This window comes from Engraulis encrasicolus, chromosome 23, assembly GCF_034702125.1.
Source record: "Engraulis encrasicolus isolate BLACKSEA-1 chromosome 23, IST_EnEncr_1.0, whole genome shotgun sequence".
Taxonomy (NCBI): Eukaryota; Metazoa; Chordata; class Actinopteri; order Clupeiformes; family Engraulidae; genus Engraulis; species Engraulis encrasicolus.
The window spans coordinates 4,631,643-4,650,041 of NC_085879.1; the positions used below are offsets into that span (position 1 = coordinate 4,631,643).

Below are 18,399 nucleotides of genomic sequence, written 5' to 3' on the forward strand. Positions count from 1 at the left end.
AAATACTTCAGAGGCACATGTAAAAGCAATGTTGTTACTGTACAATTTTTTGATCTGTGGGATCACAGACCGTGCACTCACCACCACCTCTTGCTAGGCACAAGATCATGGAAATGCATCACTTGCCATACAGCTTAAGTAAATCTGAGGAATTATTTATAATGACTTCCTAATGCTTTTTCAGACATGCTGCAAAAAGATACGGTTTCATCCGTTTCAGTGTCTGTACAAAACAACTTAATAAATCATGTGATTTGACCATTTGTGTTTTCTTTCTTTTTTAACCATTTTAGTTTTGCATATGTACCGGTAAACCAAATTAGGAAACAGCAATGAGTGATGTTTTTGGAAAGAATGTTAACATTTTCAATATCTCAAATTCTGGCTTTATTTGTACATTGATGCGGATGTTCATTTCAAAGCTTTGAGCTTGGTGGTTTGCTGTTCAAGTCCATTTGGTGTAAACGGGAGGCACGCTGCACGATCTGAAGTTACCATCTTGCATTTTTCTCACACCGGGATGTTACTTATACGTCTTCATGTGCCACAATCCATCGTTAAGATAGTGAACATTCTCGATTCCAATGCCTTTGTTGATCCCTTTTCTGTGAAAGAAAAACAATTGTGAGCACCGATGTACATAATATATACAGTAGAATATAATGAGATGTACATTTCATTTATGAAACATTTAACTGTATGCAGTTCATGCATTTCCTGAGCGTTAATGTTTATAAAGAATAGCGAGAGTTGAAAAAGCACTTGTCAAATGACTTGTCAATAATTTTTTGTTCAGCCCTTTCTGATGATCATTTTAATTGGTAATCCTACATGGTTTGTCTACGTCTTTGAAAAAAAAGGTTTAACAATATCTCAATATTACACTATATTCATGCTCAACTTCTAAAATCCCAGAATCGAGGCTTTGCGCATGTCAACAGTAAAATTTACAGACGGTAGCTTTAACAAAAAGTCAACAATAACATCTACAGCAAAAAAGCAAAACATACATCTCCTCCTTTGCTACTCACATGTCATCAGCGGACATTTTCATCACTCCGACACACAGTGCATGCTGCTTGCCCTCTGCCATGATGGCCTGGGGGGGTCAAAAGGTCAAGGCAAAGCTGCATTTCATGTGTTCCTGTCATTACATTTGTTATGCTTTTCACATTACTCATTATTCATTTAAAGGGACACTGTGCAGGAAATGGTCAAAAAAGGTACTGCAACTATGCTGCTCATTAAAACTGTGTTGCCTATTGGCAAATTTGATCTTTTCATGGAAGTTTACTAGTAATAAAGTAATAAACTAATATTTTCTAGTATGGCCCAAGTACAGTCATTTTTGCAGCAAAAAATGGCTATTTCTGGAAATTCAAAATGGCAGACCATGGAGAAGATCCCCCCTTTTGTGTATGAAAAATGCAATTTTTCCAAGTCATAATCAATACTTAGAATTTGATGGTGGTGGTAAGTATTCATGAAAAAGGTAACATTATTGAATGGGTAGCATGAATTCTGGAAATAAACAACTAAAAATCTCACACAGTGTCCCTTTAATAGTACGTACATAATTTATCATCACGTTAGCAGTGATGGACAACCTGGTTGTTAAGCTACAATCCTGTGCCACACATTCCAAACGACTGGATTTTACCAGGTCAAATCTCCAATTGGACAAGTAAAACCAGGGGCCTATACTACAAAGCTGATTCAGGATAAGTTATGGTTAAGTTAAGAGGTAAATCCTCTAATACAAGAGATTTTCTTAAGAAAATGAGGACTCCAGGCTCTATTAGATGATTTACCTATTAAATTAACCTTAACTTATCCTGAACCAGCTTTGTAGTATAGGCCCCAGGTCTTTTGGAATATGTGGTACTGGATTGTAGATGTTGAATCCTGATTGCCCATTACTGCACATCGGAGGTTCAGAGCCAAATAATGAGAAGGATACGACTACTGCGTCAGGGCCAGCAGGGTAAAGTTTGGCTCCAGGTGACGTCAGTCCTGGACACATGATGTTGGCTCCGCTCAGGACAAACTTAATAGCTCCCTTGTCAACTTGTTGATGAGGAAGAATAAAGGGAACTGAAAAAATAAATAAACAATATTGGTTACACTTTGTTTTACTGTCCCTTTTACATTAATTAGGTACAGTACATCAACCTACAGTAGGTACTCACACTGTAGCTTAGTGTTAGGCTTAGCTATGTAAGGTAGTGCACAATATTAACTTGAAAGGATGCAGGTAGATTCACTAAGAGAGACACCATAAAATTAAGTTTTACCCAATATTTCCTTTAAAATGTGAGAAATGAAGTAATGCAACAATGTGTATGCAAAGTAATCGATGTAATCTTACATTTGTGTAGAAGTCTGAGGGTTGGATAAAAGGGTCCATCTCTTTGTCTAAAAAAGAGGAGCTCTCCATTGACCGTCAGGATTTCAATGTGCTCATGGCTTCATCCGACGAAGACACCATGAAAGGGAGGCAAAGCAGAATTAAAACAATTTTCTTACGGTTTACAGATCGGGAATCAGAACATTTAAACCAAGCCAGTGAAAGAATAGAATAGAATAATGGAACAGAATAGAATGCCTTTATTGTCATTATACACAGTACAATGACAAGCCTCCCTTCAGGATGCACACAAAGTATAAGAGTATAAATAGAATAATGTCATGTTTTAGTAATGCAAAGTTACTAACAAGCAGCAATACATACAACAATACATTTAAACACCATACCATCTGACGATTTTCACCGGGTCCTTTTTGGGCATAATCTGATTGAGCCATGTGTCGATGTCAGGAAACTGGTCCTGGAGCTGATTCTTGATGCCCTTGATCACTGATGTTTTCAGCTGAATACAGTTGGAAACGTTTTCTTTTTCATCAAATCTGTGAAGAAAACAAAAAATGTATGCGTTTAAATACAGCTTTCACTCAATTCCATACTGAGTTAAATGCTACTAGCTGCTACCTATTAACATTATGACATCTGCTTTCAGTTTGTGTTTTTCTGCAACTCATTAATGTGTACATTACATAGTTAGTACACTGTTTTTCGCCTTTTATGACTTTTATTTGAACAGGACAGTGTGGAAGTGTGACAGGAAATGAGTGGGGAGAGGTAAAGAATCAGGAAATTACCTCAGGTCAGATTCAAACCAGGATCCCTGGTGAAATGGTACGACCCCTAAGCCTCCTTAGGCTTACAATATCTGAATTTCTCCTCATACGAAAATGAGAACCATTTTGTCATAGTCATCATCACACTAAAAAAAACATTCCGCTCCGCCAATCACATGTGTGAGCTGGGGAAGCAGTTTGTGATGGACAGCAGCACCATATCCCCAGTACTTCAACCACAAGAGAGATTTAAAAAGTATTCCCTCCACAACCTGTGTGATGTTGGCAATCTAACCGTGAACTCAGGCTCCAACTCCTTAAAGGCACATCATCCAACATTTACGAGGTTAACAAGTCATTGTTGGTCAAATCACTCATTACATGGTGAAATAAAATTGCCTATGGTGGCCCAGCCAGCAGTAAGAAAAAAAAATCATGTTTGGCCAAGAGATGAGGAAAGGGCACAGGGCTTCATAAAACAAGTCCAAGAATAAACAATATTAACAACAACACATCTGGACATGCAAATGCATCTTGGCAGAGGGAACCATCATGAAAACTATGATTAAATGACTGAACCATTTGAAACTTTGAACCATTTAAGTGTATGCATAATGCATGTCAGATGGAAAAATATTAACAAAACATAAATGGCTCCTTAGGGAAGGAGGGGGTCCAAAAAGCATTTTGAACAAGGGGTCAGGGACCTTTATCCGTTACCATTTATCCTTTATCTGTCCCCGAGTATCCTTTACAGACATTGACCCAATACCCCTGAGATACTGAACTTAATCGGAGACAAAAGGAAGATATTAGACGTAAGATTCATCACCCAACCTGTTTGGCCTTGACTGGCGTAGCTGGGTCGGTACTCGGTAGCTATGCTTGAGAACCAACAATAACTTGCAGTGCATGCATTATATCGAACTAGCCTACCCTCACAAACAATAATGGATGTTAAGCAAAGGAAAGAAATTAGAATACGCTTCAGCACGCCTGTCTTGCTGTCAAATGTCTGTCCCATCCAATTCCAAGTGGGTAGGTTACGCTTCACACCAGACACTCGGTAGGCTATGCAGGAAATACTTTCCGACAACCAGTGCACCGGTGTCTTTTAACTTCTGTATGTGGTCTGACATATACTTTACTTTGGCAAATCTCCATAGGACAGGTTGGCATCCCAATTCATTTAAACTAAACGAGAGAGGACCTTTACTAGTGACTCCAGTTGTAATGACGTTTGAGATTAGCACGCACCTGACAAGGGACCCTGTATCAACAACCATGCATTACTAGGCCCACTTATCATATTTTAAATACCAAGCAGTTGTTCGGGAATGTCCAAGCAGTTTGACATTGTTGGCACTATACTCTGAAATGTATTTAGAAGAGACTTTCTGGTCATCTGAAGACTTTTTACCATTCAACCACCGGCAGTTAGCAAAAGCTAGTGAGTTAGCAAACTGGCATGTCTGATCGGGAGAAAGCGAATCTACAACTTACTTTTTAAACATGCTTATGGGAGGAGATCAGACTTGTTTTCCTCTTTAACTTGATTACAACGCAGTGTAGTTGTCCTTTCGCACGATTCAGACAGAAACCTGAAAACAAGCATGCAACGTTTCTTCTTCTGTAGGAGTGGAGTCACGGATGTTAGGTAGAACCACAACCGGTTGCCCTCGTTATCAAAATAATACAGAGTAAACGTCATTAGACTATTGAGTGACTGAGGTTTAAATTGAAGATTTCTTGAAGTTGATGATTTAACAATAACAGCACTAGTGTAAATCAATTGTGGGACATCTAACGCCACGCGATGAATCGACATCAGATTTTCTTTCCAAAATACGTGCTTATAATTTGATAGTGAAAGGCCACCAAAGGAAGTAAAACATTTCTCTGTTTAGCTGCCAAATTTGAATTTGCAGCTAACTGAGGACAAGAGGTGGGTTTGTTCTTTTTCACATTATGGGTAGATATACAGCGATAGATCATACAAGCGGTTCTATAGTTTTACAGACCGTCATCCAACTAGACGCATTTACTCACTTATCTTGAAGGAGATTGACGAACTCCGACGGGAATCGACTTGCCAGGCGCTATTATTGTATCCCAGCCATTCGAGTAGAATCAGACCCGTTCAGATATCAAAGATTTCAGTAATGTTTATTTGCATGTGATTTAAATTAAAAAGCTTGAAATGATGTGTGATTCTGTACATTTTATTGACACAACAATTAATGTCAGCTACCACTATGTGTTTCTTTATCGGACAGCTTGTGGAAATGTTATGACATCATGAATATCAAATGCAATCTTTGTATTTCATGCAGTTCAAGATGTACAGCACTTCTTTGTACAAGAGTAAACCGCTCGTGCTAGAAGTCACTGACGACGAGGACAGTTCTGAGAAAGAGAACTGTTCCAGAGCGCGCGATGCCACTCCAATTTTATTAGACTCAAGTGATGGAGAGTTTGACAAAAGTAAGTTGTTTAAAGGACCAAGAATGTGATTGGTTTGTTGGTGAAGCATTCATTGTAAACTCACACCCGAAATTGCTCTCGTTGTCAGTTTTAGAAAGACTAAAACCAAGACGAACTAAAAAGTCTGCCAAGAAAAACAGGTAAGATTAGGCTGTGACTTTTTAATCCAAATCATTCTTGATTTCAGTGCAATTAATATGTAGATGCAGCCAATGTAGAAATGTTCAAATTACCATTTAATAGTACATTGTTCTTTTTTTCCATCTGTAGCCAACAAATTCCAACTACATGCAGTGATGACAGCTTTGAGTCATGTGAGTGCCAGTTTGCTTGCTCTCTTTCTTTCTTTCTTTCTTTCTTTCTTTCTTTCTTTCTTTCTTTCTTTCTTTCTTTCTTTCTTTCTTTCTTTCTTTCTTTCTTTCTTTCTAATGTTATGTGTTTTGCAAATCTCCAGTGATCAGCTGTGTCAAAACACCAGTGTCTGTACCAAGGAAAGGATCTGTCAGTAGACAAAATGGGTAAGGGTGTGTTGTATGGCATAGCTTCAGAATGTTGTTGGAACATGTTTTTCCCCCTTTCTGATCTGAAGTCAAATTGGATTCTCCACAGGCCAAAACAACTCCCAAAGTGGTCCACTGATGATAATTCTGCCACCAAAACCAAGAAACCACCCTCATCTCAAGGTATTAGAACGTCATTGTGATTGTGCTGTTCTATTAATTATTTGGTTGAAATTGGCCCCTTACTGTTACTTTTCGTCACAGCAATTGAATAATAATAGTAACAACGACAGCAACAATGCATTTATTTTGTAGAACCCTTTCAGGTACCCAATGATACTTTACAGTACAGAATGTTCAATTAGTAGCATGTTAAAACAGCAGTAACATTGATATAATAGTGTACTGTACTGCACTTCAATTATGAGTTATTTCTTTGCTTCCTTTTTGTAGCAACGCTTAAGCCTCTTCAGAATTCCCAGCTGTCTCATGTCCCTCACGGTCGTAATGCTGGTGCTGCTAGTAAAATCATTACCTCAAGCAACACAAAGGCTGCCAGTGCTCACCTCACTCCAAGCAACACAAAGGCTGCCAGTGCTCACCTCACTCCAAGCAACACAAAGGCTGCCAGTGCTCACCTCACTCCAAGCAACACAAAGGCTGCCAGTGCTCACCTCACTCCAAGCAACACAAAGGCTGCCAGTGCTCTTCAAACTCCAACTGGACGTGTCAATCCTGTTCGCTCCACCACTACTGCAGTCCCCTCATCTGCCCCTCCGAAGACAAGTGTTTGTAGACCGCCAGATGTCAGCTCAGACAGCGATGACAGCTTTGAAAAATGTAAGTCTTGCCAAGCGGCAGCAATGCTTTTACAGTTAGGTAGGCCTAGATTTTTCTTTTGATAATGTTTTATAAATTAAATTTAGGACCAGTTATTGAGTATCAGTTCTACAGTATATGAATCTGAATCTCTATATTCTCCATGTTCATGCACCATCTTATCCAAACAAGGGATGTGCATAGTTCTGAATTTCTAGTTTCACTATCTATGCTTTTCTTATTTTTCAACAACCAATTTGTTTGGGACTTGCCCGTGTACAGCAACTGATGGCTACATTATCTGACGGAGTATTGTTTGTTGAAGAGAATGTATCTTTTCACGCAATTATCTGACTGTGCCTTTTTCAATACCACAGTTTTAAACCGCGTGAAGACACCCAAGGCACAACCGAAACAACGCTCTGTCAGTGGCAGTGAAGACAGGTAAGGGTGCAAAATTGATATGTATGTATAAACAAAATACTTTGTCTACTGCTAGAAGAATATTGCATCACTTATTACAATTAAGTTAAAAATTAAAACACAAGTTTTATATTACGCTCTAAAATTCAATTTGGGGAACAAAAGACTGAATGTTTTTCTAGCCTGGCTACCATGACCTCAATGCTCATAGCAACAACCTATTCTGGCCAATCTAACACGTTAATCGACTTCTCAAATGTGTGCTGCTAAACGTGTACATGTACATGTTCTGTATGTGTCAAATGCCTCCTGATGAAGTTACACCCAATCACACCACCTATTCCAATAGTTCATGCCTAACGGCAGAAAGTGAAGGCCCACCACGTCATTCCCTCTGTTCATCGTGATCAACAACGACTGACCCCAAGTGCTCCCCAACTTGTGTAACACTGAAAAGAGCAGCAAGGAGACCAGATTGACCTGAAGTTGACATTTTGTGCACTGTCACAGGAAGCATGTCTGGGCCCTGGCTAATATATTTTTCTTCTTTAGTTTGAAGAATTTCATTGTGGATTCCTCAGATGATGACGACTTTGTCTTTGATCCGAGTAAAAATTCTACTTCCAAAGGTACTATTAAGTTTTTATATCCTCAAAATATGACTTGCTTTTGTAATATGGACATTTTAAGGATAAATATGAAGGATGCCAATTGTGTTTTTTGCATTTTTCCATTTGATATAATAGCTCTGCCCAAGTCAAAACCCTCCGAACAGACGCCAAAAGTTGAGAGATGCCCGCCCTCAAACTACGACTCCCCCGTCTTCCTTACTGATGATGACGACGATGATGATGATGATGATAGGTGCACCATAACAAGCACTTGGAAGACTCGCCACTCCAAGCCTTCAGTGGCTTCTCCCTTAACTGTATCACATGTCCCATCTCCAAGGCCAAAGACAACCTGCACCAAAAGCAAAGCCTGGAGCAGTTCCGACGAGCAGGAGGAGGAGGTGGATTCATTGCTGAACCGTCTGAAAAAAAACTTGCGGTTACATAGTGACAGCAAAGCCACTCCTAAGAATGTGCTGGGTAATTATAATTCATTTTTCTTTTAACTTCATTATCTTATCTATAACGTTAGCTAGTGATCATCCTATTTCTTGACTTCTGTTTGGTCCTTTTTTGGTCTTTTTCTTTTTCTTACACAAATGCAGAACCTAAACAGAAGCCATGCCTGTCAGATCCTACCACGAAGGGAAGTGCCAAACCCAGCGGCAGACTGGAGAAAGGAGCTCCGACTGCCAGAACACCTGTTCAGCCTCCAAAACTCAAGCCTATTAGCATGACCGAGCCCAGAGCGACAAGTGGAAGCAGGTATGTCGTCCACTGTGTTAATTTGGGTTCAAAATGAGGATTTCGAAATAACGATAATAGGATAATAGGAATAGGAATAGAGGATGATAGGAAGAGAGACTGGGAAGGCTCGGCAAAGGACCCTGGGACGGAAACGAACCCAGGTCACTGGTGTAGCAGTTGAGTGCTCAGCCGATTGACCCACAGCTGGGCCACTACCAGTTATTTTGGGGTGGGGACAGTGTAGAGACGACAGGAAGGGTTGGGAAATGACCCAGGCTAGACTCCAACCTGGGTCCCCCCGCATATGGTACGGTGTCTTAGCGCGCTGCGCCACAGCACCCCCAAGTCACTACCATCTTGACCATATGTGTGCATTTTGTCTGATTATAAATTAAATGCATATTCCCTGGAAGAACTAAAACTTTTCTCACTAAAAACTAGACATGCCGAATGTTTTTGGGACCACTGTGCAATTACACTCTTCATGACTTGCCACTTCTTTTGCATCATTTGCAAAGCATGTCAGGTCAGATGTTCCTAACCTGACTCTCGCGCAGATGGCACGAAGCACTCGGGGTCTCGCGAGAGCCAGGCTAAGATGTTCCAGAGAATTGGCCTAAAGATATACAGTACAATTCCCCTTTTAGCTCCCCCTGGTGGCACTTTTTTTTTTTTGGAAGAGGGCACGAAGTTACGGCAGTCTTTCACCTCTTATTTCATTTCTGTTTGGTCTGATTTAAATGTAATCATTTTTTCTGTAGTGGTGGAGCTATCCTAGTGTGGTCTTGCCATACCCTTGTACTAATTTCATTCATACAGAGGGTCTGGAACGGCTGAATTGAGAAACGATTACTGGTGGGAGAGGTGAACTCTTGAAATCGTGACATAATCTGCTCATCTGTAATGCGCCATTCGCCCCTCACTGCCGTTCACTGATTGGTTGGTATACTGGTCTGGTAACATGAGTGATCTCCCAGAAGACCCCACTCAGACGGAACGAGGCAGGAATATGTGAATTGACTGTATGTTTAAGGAAGGCAAGGGCAGGCTTGGCCAGTATTTCTGCCATGTATCTGACTCTAGATTCAGAGATTGTCAAATTCATCACTTTAATGGAATAATATGCGCAGGACATTGGTTTTCAATATGAAACGCATAGCAGGAAGTCTCAGTTATAATGTCGTTTGTATTTCCATGGCAGGATCGCAGGATGTAAAACCCCAGGCTGTTTTCTGCAGTCTCTGTCAGATCCCACATCAGCGCATTGCAGGAGTTTCAAACAGAACAAAGAAGAGCTTACCAGTAAACTGTATCGCCTGTACAACTCCAGTGTGTTTGAGGACAAGGTGAGTAGACCGTGTCTGCCATGTGGATCATGAAAGAGGGGAAAATGCAGCGCATGTGTATGCGGGGTGGGGATGGGGGTGCACACAGGGCTCTAAATTAACACCAGCAAAATGCCAAGTGTACCAGTTTGGCTGGTACAAAAGAAATCTTACAAGCCACTTGACTAATAGTGAGTGCATGTTAGGCTAGTAAGATTTAACATCTACTGGCCAAATTGGCTGGTGATATGCACATATTAAAAGACATGAAATCCCTTTCCAACTGAATGCCAAAGGAGGCAATTGACATTGATTTTTTTTGTACTAGACAGATCCACCATACTGGGTCATTGAGCATGATTTGTGTTAATGGACTGCCAAACTTTCAGCTCCCATCTGACATGTCGGTGTCATGGTGCAATAAGATGAGGAAAACGGCCGGCTTCTGTATCACGGGCCAGGAGCGCGGCACGGGCCATCGATACGCACGCATCAGACTATCGGTCAAAGTCTGTGACTCAGCAGGTACAGTATCAAACACATCTCTCTCTCTGAGTATGTATTACCTCTGTCAAGGAGGTTACGTTCGTTTGTTTGCATGTTTGCGGTGCTTGTGTGTTTCTGTCTACCAGAGGGTGGAGGTGTGCTCTCTGAGCGCTTTTCTAGTTCTTAAAGTTTTATCTTCAATGCAAGTAGTAGTACTAAGTAGTTTAGGATTCGTGTCTAAACATGTACTTACCTATTTTGTAAGTCGCTTTATAAAAGTGTCTGCTTATTTAGTTATTTGAGGTTGAGCTTCTAAAGAGGCGTTGGGCACTTCTGAATTTGCGTTGTTGGTGCCCTTCAATTGAAACGGCACTAAGCACATTTGGAAAAAGGGCACGTGTCTCCCTGCATTTCGAATGAACAACTAATTACAGCTGACATCCCCTTAAGCCAATACTAGATAAATTGTATCAAACAGATTGCATAAGCTTCAATGTGGTGGGGGTATAACTGCAGATTTAGGCTACAACATTCAACAATTGTGCCTCCAGTCTGTAGGGTAAAAAAAACATTTGTTATGCTGATTAGACAATGTAATGCATATACGGTAATGCAATGTACGTTTGGAGGAAAAGAATGTGATTGCCTCTTGTTTGAATAAGTATCATTAAGTACATCTATGTTCTCCCCCAAAGCCAGTGCGATGTTGAGTGAATTAAGTACTGCAATTCTTTTGCTAACCGTCATTGTCAGACCGACTGAGGGACACGCTGGTGCATGAGATGTGCCACGCCGCCCCCTGGCTGATCCACGGCGTGCGGGACGGCCACGGCCCCATCTGGAAGATGTTTGCTCGCAAGGCCACGCTGGCCCACCCCGAGCTGCCCATGGTCAGCCGTTGCCATAGCTACGACATCAAGTACAAGTTCCAGTACCAGTGCAGCCGCTGCAAGAACACGTGAGTATGCCACTGCCATGCGCAAGATTTAAGGCACATGATGGAACCAATGAGGGCTGCGAAAGTGAAAGGATTCCGCAATACTGATTAACTTCCTTTTTTATATCAAAAATATTCCTTTTATTATTAAAAAATAATTGCCTGATTACCTGCTCTTTTTAATAAGAAAAATAGGAAATAAAGAAAATAAAGACTGTACAAGTAGTACAATGTGATTTGAGTTTAAAGGTACACTGTGTGAGATTTTTAGTTGTTTGTTTCCAGAATTCATGCTACCCATTCACTAATGTTACCTTTTTTCATGAATACTTACCACCACCATCAAATTCTAAGTATTCATTATGACTGGAAAAATTGCACTTTTCATACATGAAAAGGGGGATCTTCTCCATGGTCCGCCATTTTGAATTTCCAGAAATAGCCATTTTTAGCTGCAAGAATGACTGTACTTGGGCCGTACTAGACAATATTAGTTTATTATTTAGTAAACTTTCATGAAAAGATCAGCCAGGTTTCAATGAGCAGCATAGTTGCAGTACCTTTTTTTGACCATTTCCTGCACAGTGTCCCTTTAAGAGAAACGAACAATACTCCATTTAGTCATCCAATTAGGTGTGAAAAAATTAAAGACCATGCCAATAACAAAGTTGGTTTTCCCAAGGGACATGGATTTCCTTGAATATCAGTGAATTTCAGTTAAGACTGTTTCAGACATTAAAAGTCCCTGCACACAAAATTATCAGGGACTATTGATGGAAGTTCAGTTGTCATAACCTGTGTATCCATGCCAGTCATTTGTTTTGACTAAAACCTTGAAGTGAAACAGTCCATCTGTCTCGTGCAAAAACCCAAAAATAACTTTTGCTTCAAGAAGTTAATTGTAATGATTTTACTCTTTGCCACAGTTTTACACACCGTCTCATGTCAGGTTAGTTCTGCTGTGAATGTCTCTTGTTGTTTCCATTGCGCAGCATTGGGCGGCACTCCAAGTCGCTGGACACCCAGAGGTTTGTGTGTGCCCTGTGCACCGGGCAGCTGGTGCTGCTCACCCCGACCAGCTCCCGTGGCCCCACCCCCTTCGCCATCTACGTCAAGGAGAACTACAAGACCATCCGACAACAACTCGTTGGCCAGAGCCACGGCGACGTCATGCGCAAGCTCAGTGCTGACTTTGCCAGTAAGACGCGTCTCAGTGAGAGCTGAGATCCTGACGGGAAACCAACATGAACTGTGACTGAGCCTAACTTGCTGAATGACTGAAAATGATCTTGAAATAATTTTTGGCAGCTTCAACAGTAACGACCATGCCACTTTTAATGGCTTTGTGTCATTACACATTAATCTTAATGTTTTGTATCTGATTGAGTGTGGTGAAATATTTTTTGGGAGGATCGTTATCTAGGTAATTTCAAGGGAAAAAACTGTGCCATTGTCTTTTTACTTGTTTACTTGTCTTTACTTGTCTTGTTTTGTCTTTTAAATGTAAGCTGTTTTGAAACTGTTTTCAGAAATATATTTCTGTTCAGTAATGTGATCCCTTTTAGTGTTTCTCAATAAAGTATATTTGGTATACCAACAAAGTCAATTGTTTTGTGTCAAAATAAAGTTTAAAAAAAGCGTACGTTTTTAAAATGGTTGACACTAAAATCAAACTTCTCGCATCATGCACCAATGGTATGGAACAATGTATCTTTTTAAATTATTATTATTATTATTGGGAATTCTTCTTCTTTTTTTTCTTTATTAATGGCAGGACAGTTTGTGAGAGAGACAGGAAATGTTTTGGGAAAGAGAGACAGGGAAGGGTCAGCAATGGACCCAGGCCGTAATCGAACACGGGTCGGCCGCATAGTAGACGAGTGCCCTACCGTTAAGCCACGGTAGGGCTGATGGTGATTGTATTGATAAGTGAAGTTAAGCAGCACATTGTAATTTAAAGGTGTCAACTTTAACTGTTTCCCTGATGTGTTGGAAAATAATTCAGCTGTAAAATTACACATTGTGTTCCCATTAAAGTAATTACACTGGAAAAACTTTTATTGTAGACTATGTACAAATATGTTGAAAATAAGAAATGACTCTATTTGGTAGTTATGTATATTATTAGGTTATTCCGACACCCCTGACCAGTGCTCCTGAAACTAATTGTTGGCTTTGTAGTCTGTTGTTCATAGTCAGAGGAGTTCATTAACAGAAAACATGAATTAATGGTCAGAAGATCATCAGCATTATGAAATTGCATTCATGCCACTATTTCGCTAATGCAAGGGCACAGCATTGTGGGGGGACTGTAGTATTCTAACACGGTACCCTAGTCAAGGAGAAGGGTGAGTGATAGTTATTTACTCCTCCCACACACTTGCCTGTGTCGGGATTAGGAATCGAATTGACACTAAATGACTACAGGCAATAAAACCCTTTCCTTAACCACTTGCCCATTACTGCGAGGATGTATTACTATGAGGATGTATCAGATTCAATCTGTGGAACAATTTTCATTTTCAGCTCATATACTTTCCAGCTCTTGTTTCTTCCAGCTTCCACAAATAAAGACAAAACAATAGGATTTGCTCAATATACAACTATGTTGATAGTGATACCTTAAATAATTGTTTGTAACTTCATACACAGTAAAATACAAAACATTCAATACTTAAGAGCAAAGTGTACAAAGGAGGTACATCGAAATTAAATAAATAAAAAGCACACATTTTAACAGAACATTTTGTAATCAAATACTTGTAAGCGAGGGCAGAGGAGGAGATTTGGAACCTCTGTGAAGCTTAACACTGTCGGTCACGACTCAGGCACAAAGGCAATATATCAGCCTTAAGAAACCAGACCAAACTCCCTGAAAAGACTATAGCAAGCAAAACTGCTGCAAGCAGTGGAAATTCTGTGAAACAAAAGAGAAAAAAAATCTACATGATATATTCTTCTGAAACATAAAACGTGGAATTGTGTGGAATCCAACAATGTTTTCCAGTCTTTTTTGTTCCAATCAGATGTAGGCACTGCAGGTGCTTAACCCCAAATGAACTATTAACAAAACGGGTGTACTTTGTGATTTAAACAATACTGATAAAGAAGCTCAGGTTGGACAACATTGTGGACCCCAAAAACTCATATTAGCTCTGACACACCCACTCTCCAACACACTGATTATCCTGTCCTCCAATATTTAAAATGAATTTACAGAAACACAATGACCCGTGACAGATTCTAAATACGACAACCCATGCCAATAACATTTAATAGGTAATTAATACTTTGATAAAATTTTATATTTTGGCAAGATTTCATAGTAAACAAACTATGCTCCATTTTCATAGGAGAATAAATCCAAAAGATGACTATCGGGAGGCACCACAGGCCAGGAGTTGACGTACTGAAGCACCAAAAGCAGGGGTCCGTTTCTCATGAACAGCTCTCTCAGTTAACAACTCTCAATTTGTTCCCCAGAAAAGCTGTGGGTGAAACTTGAAGTGTGCAATTACCGGTATATACGATACAAAACCATTACCATGATCTCCTTGCAATTACAAAAAAATCCATTACATTTTATATTAACATAGTTTTCTATTTCTGCGACTAGCAGTTGAGTGAGGTCAAATCTTCATAGTTGCAAACATAACTGATATTTGAGAGTATTTTGTATAACATATCTGGCTGTAAAAATGTGGCAAAACTGCCGCTTCAGACAGGATTGAATGGTCCCTTTGCTGCCTAGCACCGTAACCTCTCATCCATCCTGCCACTTTGTTGCAAGGATACAACAACAATAGCCAAGGTTCCATGTCATAGATAAAATACACACAAATATCATCTACTGTTATTCAGTGGCTGATTTTAAGTAAATGTAATGCTCATGTTGAGAAATACCTCCCAAATCCACAAAAGATTTTTTTACTTGCGGAGTAACTTCATTAGTCCCAAAGGGAAACTACTGGCTTAATTTGAGTTTCTATGTTTTTTGCAGTGCAACAAATGTATCTGACCGCTCGCTGAATACTTACAAAGCTACTGCTTAGTTTGCGATTTAAAGAACGAAAGTCCAGATGAACATCCACCCTACTTAAGCAGTTAAAATTTTCTTAACACTGTTGCTAACTTCCTTTTTCTCCCCATTTTGGGAAACGGACCCCTGCTTTCTAGAAAACTCTCCGGATGTTGTGAGTACACAATGTAATATCATGAAACCCCTTCCCCCTGCCTGTGAAGAGGGGTTACGGTGATCAGTACAGGCTGGTCTTCTTCATGATGCGGAAGAACTCCTGCTGGTTGACCTCTCCATCTCCATCCCTGTCTGCCTCGTCAATCATCTCCTGTGTGAGAGACAGTTGTGGCATTATTGGTTAGGAAATTGAACTTTTAAAGGTGTGCTGTTATTTTAACATACAATATTCTATTTCAGTGAGTGAGGTCAAATCTTCATACTTGAAATGTGTAATATTTGTAGTTCATTTTCAGAATTCATGCTGCCCATTCCCAAATGTTACCCTTTTCACAAATACCGGTACCACCATCAAATTATAACTATTCTTTATCACTGGGATTTCCAGATTTTCCAGAAATAGGCATTTTTGCTGCAAAACTCGTACTTTGGTCATACTATTAAATATTAGTTTATTACTTGGTAAATATTCATGAAAAGATCACATTTGGCAATAGGCAGCAGAGTTTCAATGAGCAGAAAAGTTGCAATACCTACTCTGGTCACAATCCTACACAGTGCACCTTTAAAGAGTTGGAAGGTTGAGGGTTCGAACCCCATGCCATGTTACCTGTAGTTCATCATCAGTGAGGTTCTCTCCCAGTTCTTTAGCCACTCGCTTGAGGTTGCGGAATGATATTTTACCCGTCTCGTCATCGTCAAATAGCCGGAAAGCCTTCAGAATCTCTTCTTTGGAATCCTTCTCTGCCTAGAACAGTATGAATGTTTTATTATATTCTTATGTCTAATTTTGAATGATGAATGTAAAAACAATGATCAATCTGAAAATAATAATGAAAAAAACTGAACATTGATCTGGCCTTACCATTTTCTGGGTCATAACAGAAAGGAAGTCGGTGAAGGATATTTTTCCGGAGCCTTCTTTGTCCACCTCTGTGATCATCTTTTTGATCTCTTCCTTCTTGGGCTCAAACCCCAGAGCTCTCATGGCCACCTGGCAAAATAAACAAACACAATGCTTAAACCACATTGAGTGCGTTTATAGCAGTTCAGTATCCCGAATATGAGGCATATCCCGGTTATGATCATATTCGGGATAAGGTGTTTATATGCGCACAGAACGTTATATCCCAGTCTACAGATTTCTCAGTATCCGTAATAAGGGCTTATTCGGGATACGGAAGTGTTTATATGCTCAAACGCAAATTCAGGATACTTAATATCCCGATCATATTCGGGATAGGCTACTGCATGTATACACACTCCATGTTAAAGACAGTATGCTGCTCACTTATTGAACTCAGGTCCATGTTATCAGCTGTCTTCTCTGCATATATAGGGAGTGTGCATACAGGATGTTTCTTATGGCATGGGTTTTTTGTTTTGTTCTTATTTCTACATTATTTTTCCTTTTAAGTGTAAAACTTTAAGGGAGGCCTAAATCTCATTATGTTCACATTGTGTACAATCTCAATGACAATACAAGAATGGCAAGGATTTCTAGGCCTATGTCACACGCATAGAAACGCTGTACAAGTATTGCACGAGGTGAAATTAGAGTTTATCCACCAGGTTACTGTGCATAGTGTGAAGGGCTGGTGTGTGCAATGGTGCATACAGTCCATGCTTAAAGTGCAGGGCCAAACGTGTCAGGTAGGATGGACTGTATGTGTGGCAAATGATGAACCATGCAGGAATTAACTACGTACAGTATGTGTATGGAAGAGAGGTGAGATGAGAGGGATGTGTGGATAGTATGTGATAAGGCTTTCTGCTCTGTTCTGTTCTGTTCAATTCAATTCAATGCTATTCTATTCTATTCTATTCTAGATGACCACTACTGCTTTGCAACATGCTTGATTTTGGGCAGCCACAAACAAAATGGACCACTCATTTTACCTTCAGTTCTTTGACATCTATGTGGCCGGAGCCCTCGGTGTCAAAGAGCTCAAAGGCCTCTCTGATCTCCTGTTTCTGCTCCTCGGTGAGCTCAGGTTTGGGGCTGGTCTTCTTGCGTGGCGGCGCCACCACGGTCCCAAGGGATGGCCTCTTGGCACTGGTGGCCTGGGAAGAAGGTTACAGGTTGATGGACACCAAGGATGACATGCTAGGTGCAGAATAGCTTACACTGATGACAGGTTTCAATTGTCACGATTGGGTGTTGCTGCAATGCAGCAATCACAAAAAACAACGATTCAAAACACAACTGATGTATGCGTTTAACTAAGATTACAGGGGTACTGTCATCGAAACATGAAAATCAAGACGGCTTACCATGCTACAATTGATATAAAACGTCTTCTAATCAACACAATTCAACGCGGCCTTTTTCCTGATTTGCCGCGAACAATCAAAATTATGTAGCACGCTTTACTGTTGCATTGCGTGTAGATGTTCCAAAAAGACGGATTGCTCAGGCTCGTTCACAGCGTCACAAGCATCATCGTCGTCGCCTTTGCACAGTTGAGTCAGTCGTGTTTTGTTGATGCTTGGCAGTGGCACAGCACCCGCTGCATTGATTGGATACTTAGTATTATGTCATGGTGAATTCTTCATTGTCATTGGCTGTTTTATGTGTCAGATAATGTACATCCTATTTCTGCACAAACGGCAACAATGTAGCCTGCTGAATTTGTATACAATATTGCATTGGACTGGAATGCAAATTGTAACGGTCTATCAACATGCAAGGCTGTTAGACTACTGTATTTCAAAAAGAAGTCAACAAATGCAC

General features: G+C 40.2%; 3 protein-coding genes across 3 annotated transcripts; 1 reads left to right on the plus strand and 2 right to left on the minus strand.

The window, feature by feature from the left end:
- Positions 1-363: 363 nt before the first annotated feature.
- mcts1 (MCTS1 re-initiation and release factor) lies at positions 364-4,792 on the minus strand. The gene is made up of 6 exons (XM_063190211.1): positions 4,642-4,792; positions 2,755-2,907; positions 2,369-2,466; positions 1,961-2,094; positions 1,032-1,099; positions 364-605 (listed from the first exon to the last, which is right to left on the minus strand). Exons 1-6 carry the CDS (start codon positions 4,650-4,652, stop codon positions 524-526), a joined length of 546 nt encoding a protein of 181 aa, XP_063046281.1. The 5' UTR covers positions 4,653-4,792; the 3' UTR covers positions 364-523.
- Positions 4,793-4,899: 107 nt separating this feature from the next.
- gcna (germ cell nuclear acidic peptidase) lies at positions 4,900-13,076 on the plus strand. The gene is made up of 15 exons (XM_063190821.1): positions 4,900-5,083; positions 5,472-5,622; positions 5,711-5,762; positions 5,893-5,936; positions 6,077-6,140; positions 6,232-6,305; positions 6,576-6,962; positions 7,319-7,385; positions 7,917-7,993; positions 8,111-8,455; positions 8,581-8,740; positions 9,924-10,068; positions 10,437-10,572; positions 11,287-11,491; positions 12,463-13,076. Exons 2-15 carry the CDS (start codon positions 5,478-5,480, stop codon positions 12,692-12,694), a joined length of 2,133 nt encoding a protein of 710 aa, XP_063046891.1. The 5' UTR covers positions 4,900-5,083; positions 5,472-5,477; the 3' UTR covers positions 12,695-13,076.
- Positions 13,077-14,029: 953 nt separating this feature from the next.
- LOC134440398 (uncharacterized) lies at positions 14,030-18,112 on the minus strand. Its single transcript, XM_063190461.1, has 5 exons — positions 17,940-18,112; positions 17,565-17,729; positions 16,531-16,659; positions 16,276-16,413; positions 14,030-15,816 (listed from the first exon to the last, which is right to left on the minus strand). Exons 1-5 carry the CDS (start codon positions 17,940-17,942, stop codon positions 15,727-15,729), a joined length of 525 nt encoding a protein of 174 aa, XP_063046531.1. The 5' UTR covers positions 17,943-18,112; the 3' UTR covers positions 14,030-15,726.
- Positions 18,113-18,399: the final 287 nt, after the last annotated feature.

What these genes read in the sequence shown, in the direction of transcription:
- gcna (XM_063190821.1), top strand. Translation starts at nt 5,478, where the DNA reads ATGTACAGCACTTCTTTGTACAAGAGTAAACCGCTCGTGCTAGAAGTC. An exon ending in TCTGTCAGTAGACAAAATGG is followed by an intron (nt 6,141 to 6,231) that starts GTAAGGGTGTGT and finishes GATTCTCCACAG; the next exon opens with GCCAAAACAACTCCCAAAGT. An exon ending in GAAACCACCCTCATCTCAAG is followed by an intron (nt 6,306 to 6,575) that starts GTATTAGAACGT and finishes TCCTTTTTGTAG; the next exon opens with CAACGCTTAAGCCTCTTCAG.
- LOC134440398 (XM_063190461.1), bottom strand. An exon ending in TAGATGTCAAAGAACTGAAG is followed by an intron (nt 16,660 to 17,564) that starts GTAAAATGAGTG and finishes TTATTTTGCCAG; the next exon opens with GTGGCCATGAGAGCTCTGGG. An exon ending in CTGTTATGACCCAGAAAATG is followed by an intron (nt 16,414 to 16,530) that starts GTAAGGCCAGAT and finishes ATACTGTTCTAG; the next exon opens with GCAGAGAAGGATTCCAAAGA.
- mcts1 (XM_063190211.1), bottom strand. An exon ending in CCTCAGACTTCTACACAAAT is followed by an intron (nt 2,095 to 2,368) that starts GTAAGATTACAT and finishes TTATTTTTTCAG; the next exon opens with TTCCCTTTATTCTTCCTCAT. An exon ending in CTGGCCCTGACGCAGTAGTC is followed by an intron (nt 1,100 to 1,960) that starts GTATCCTTCTCA and finishes TGACCCCCCCAG; the next exon opens with GCCATCATGGCAGAGGGCAA.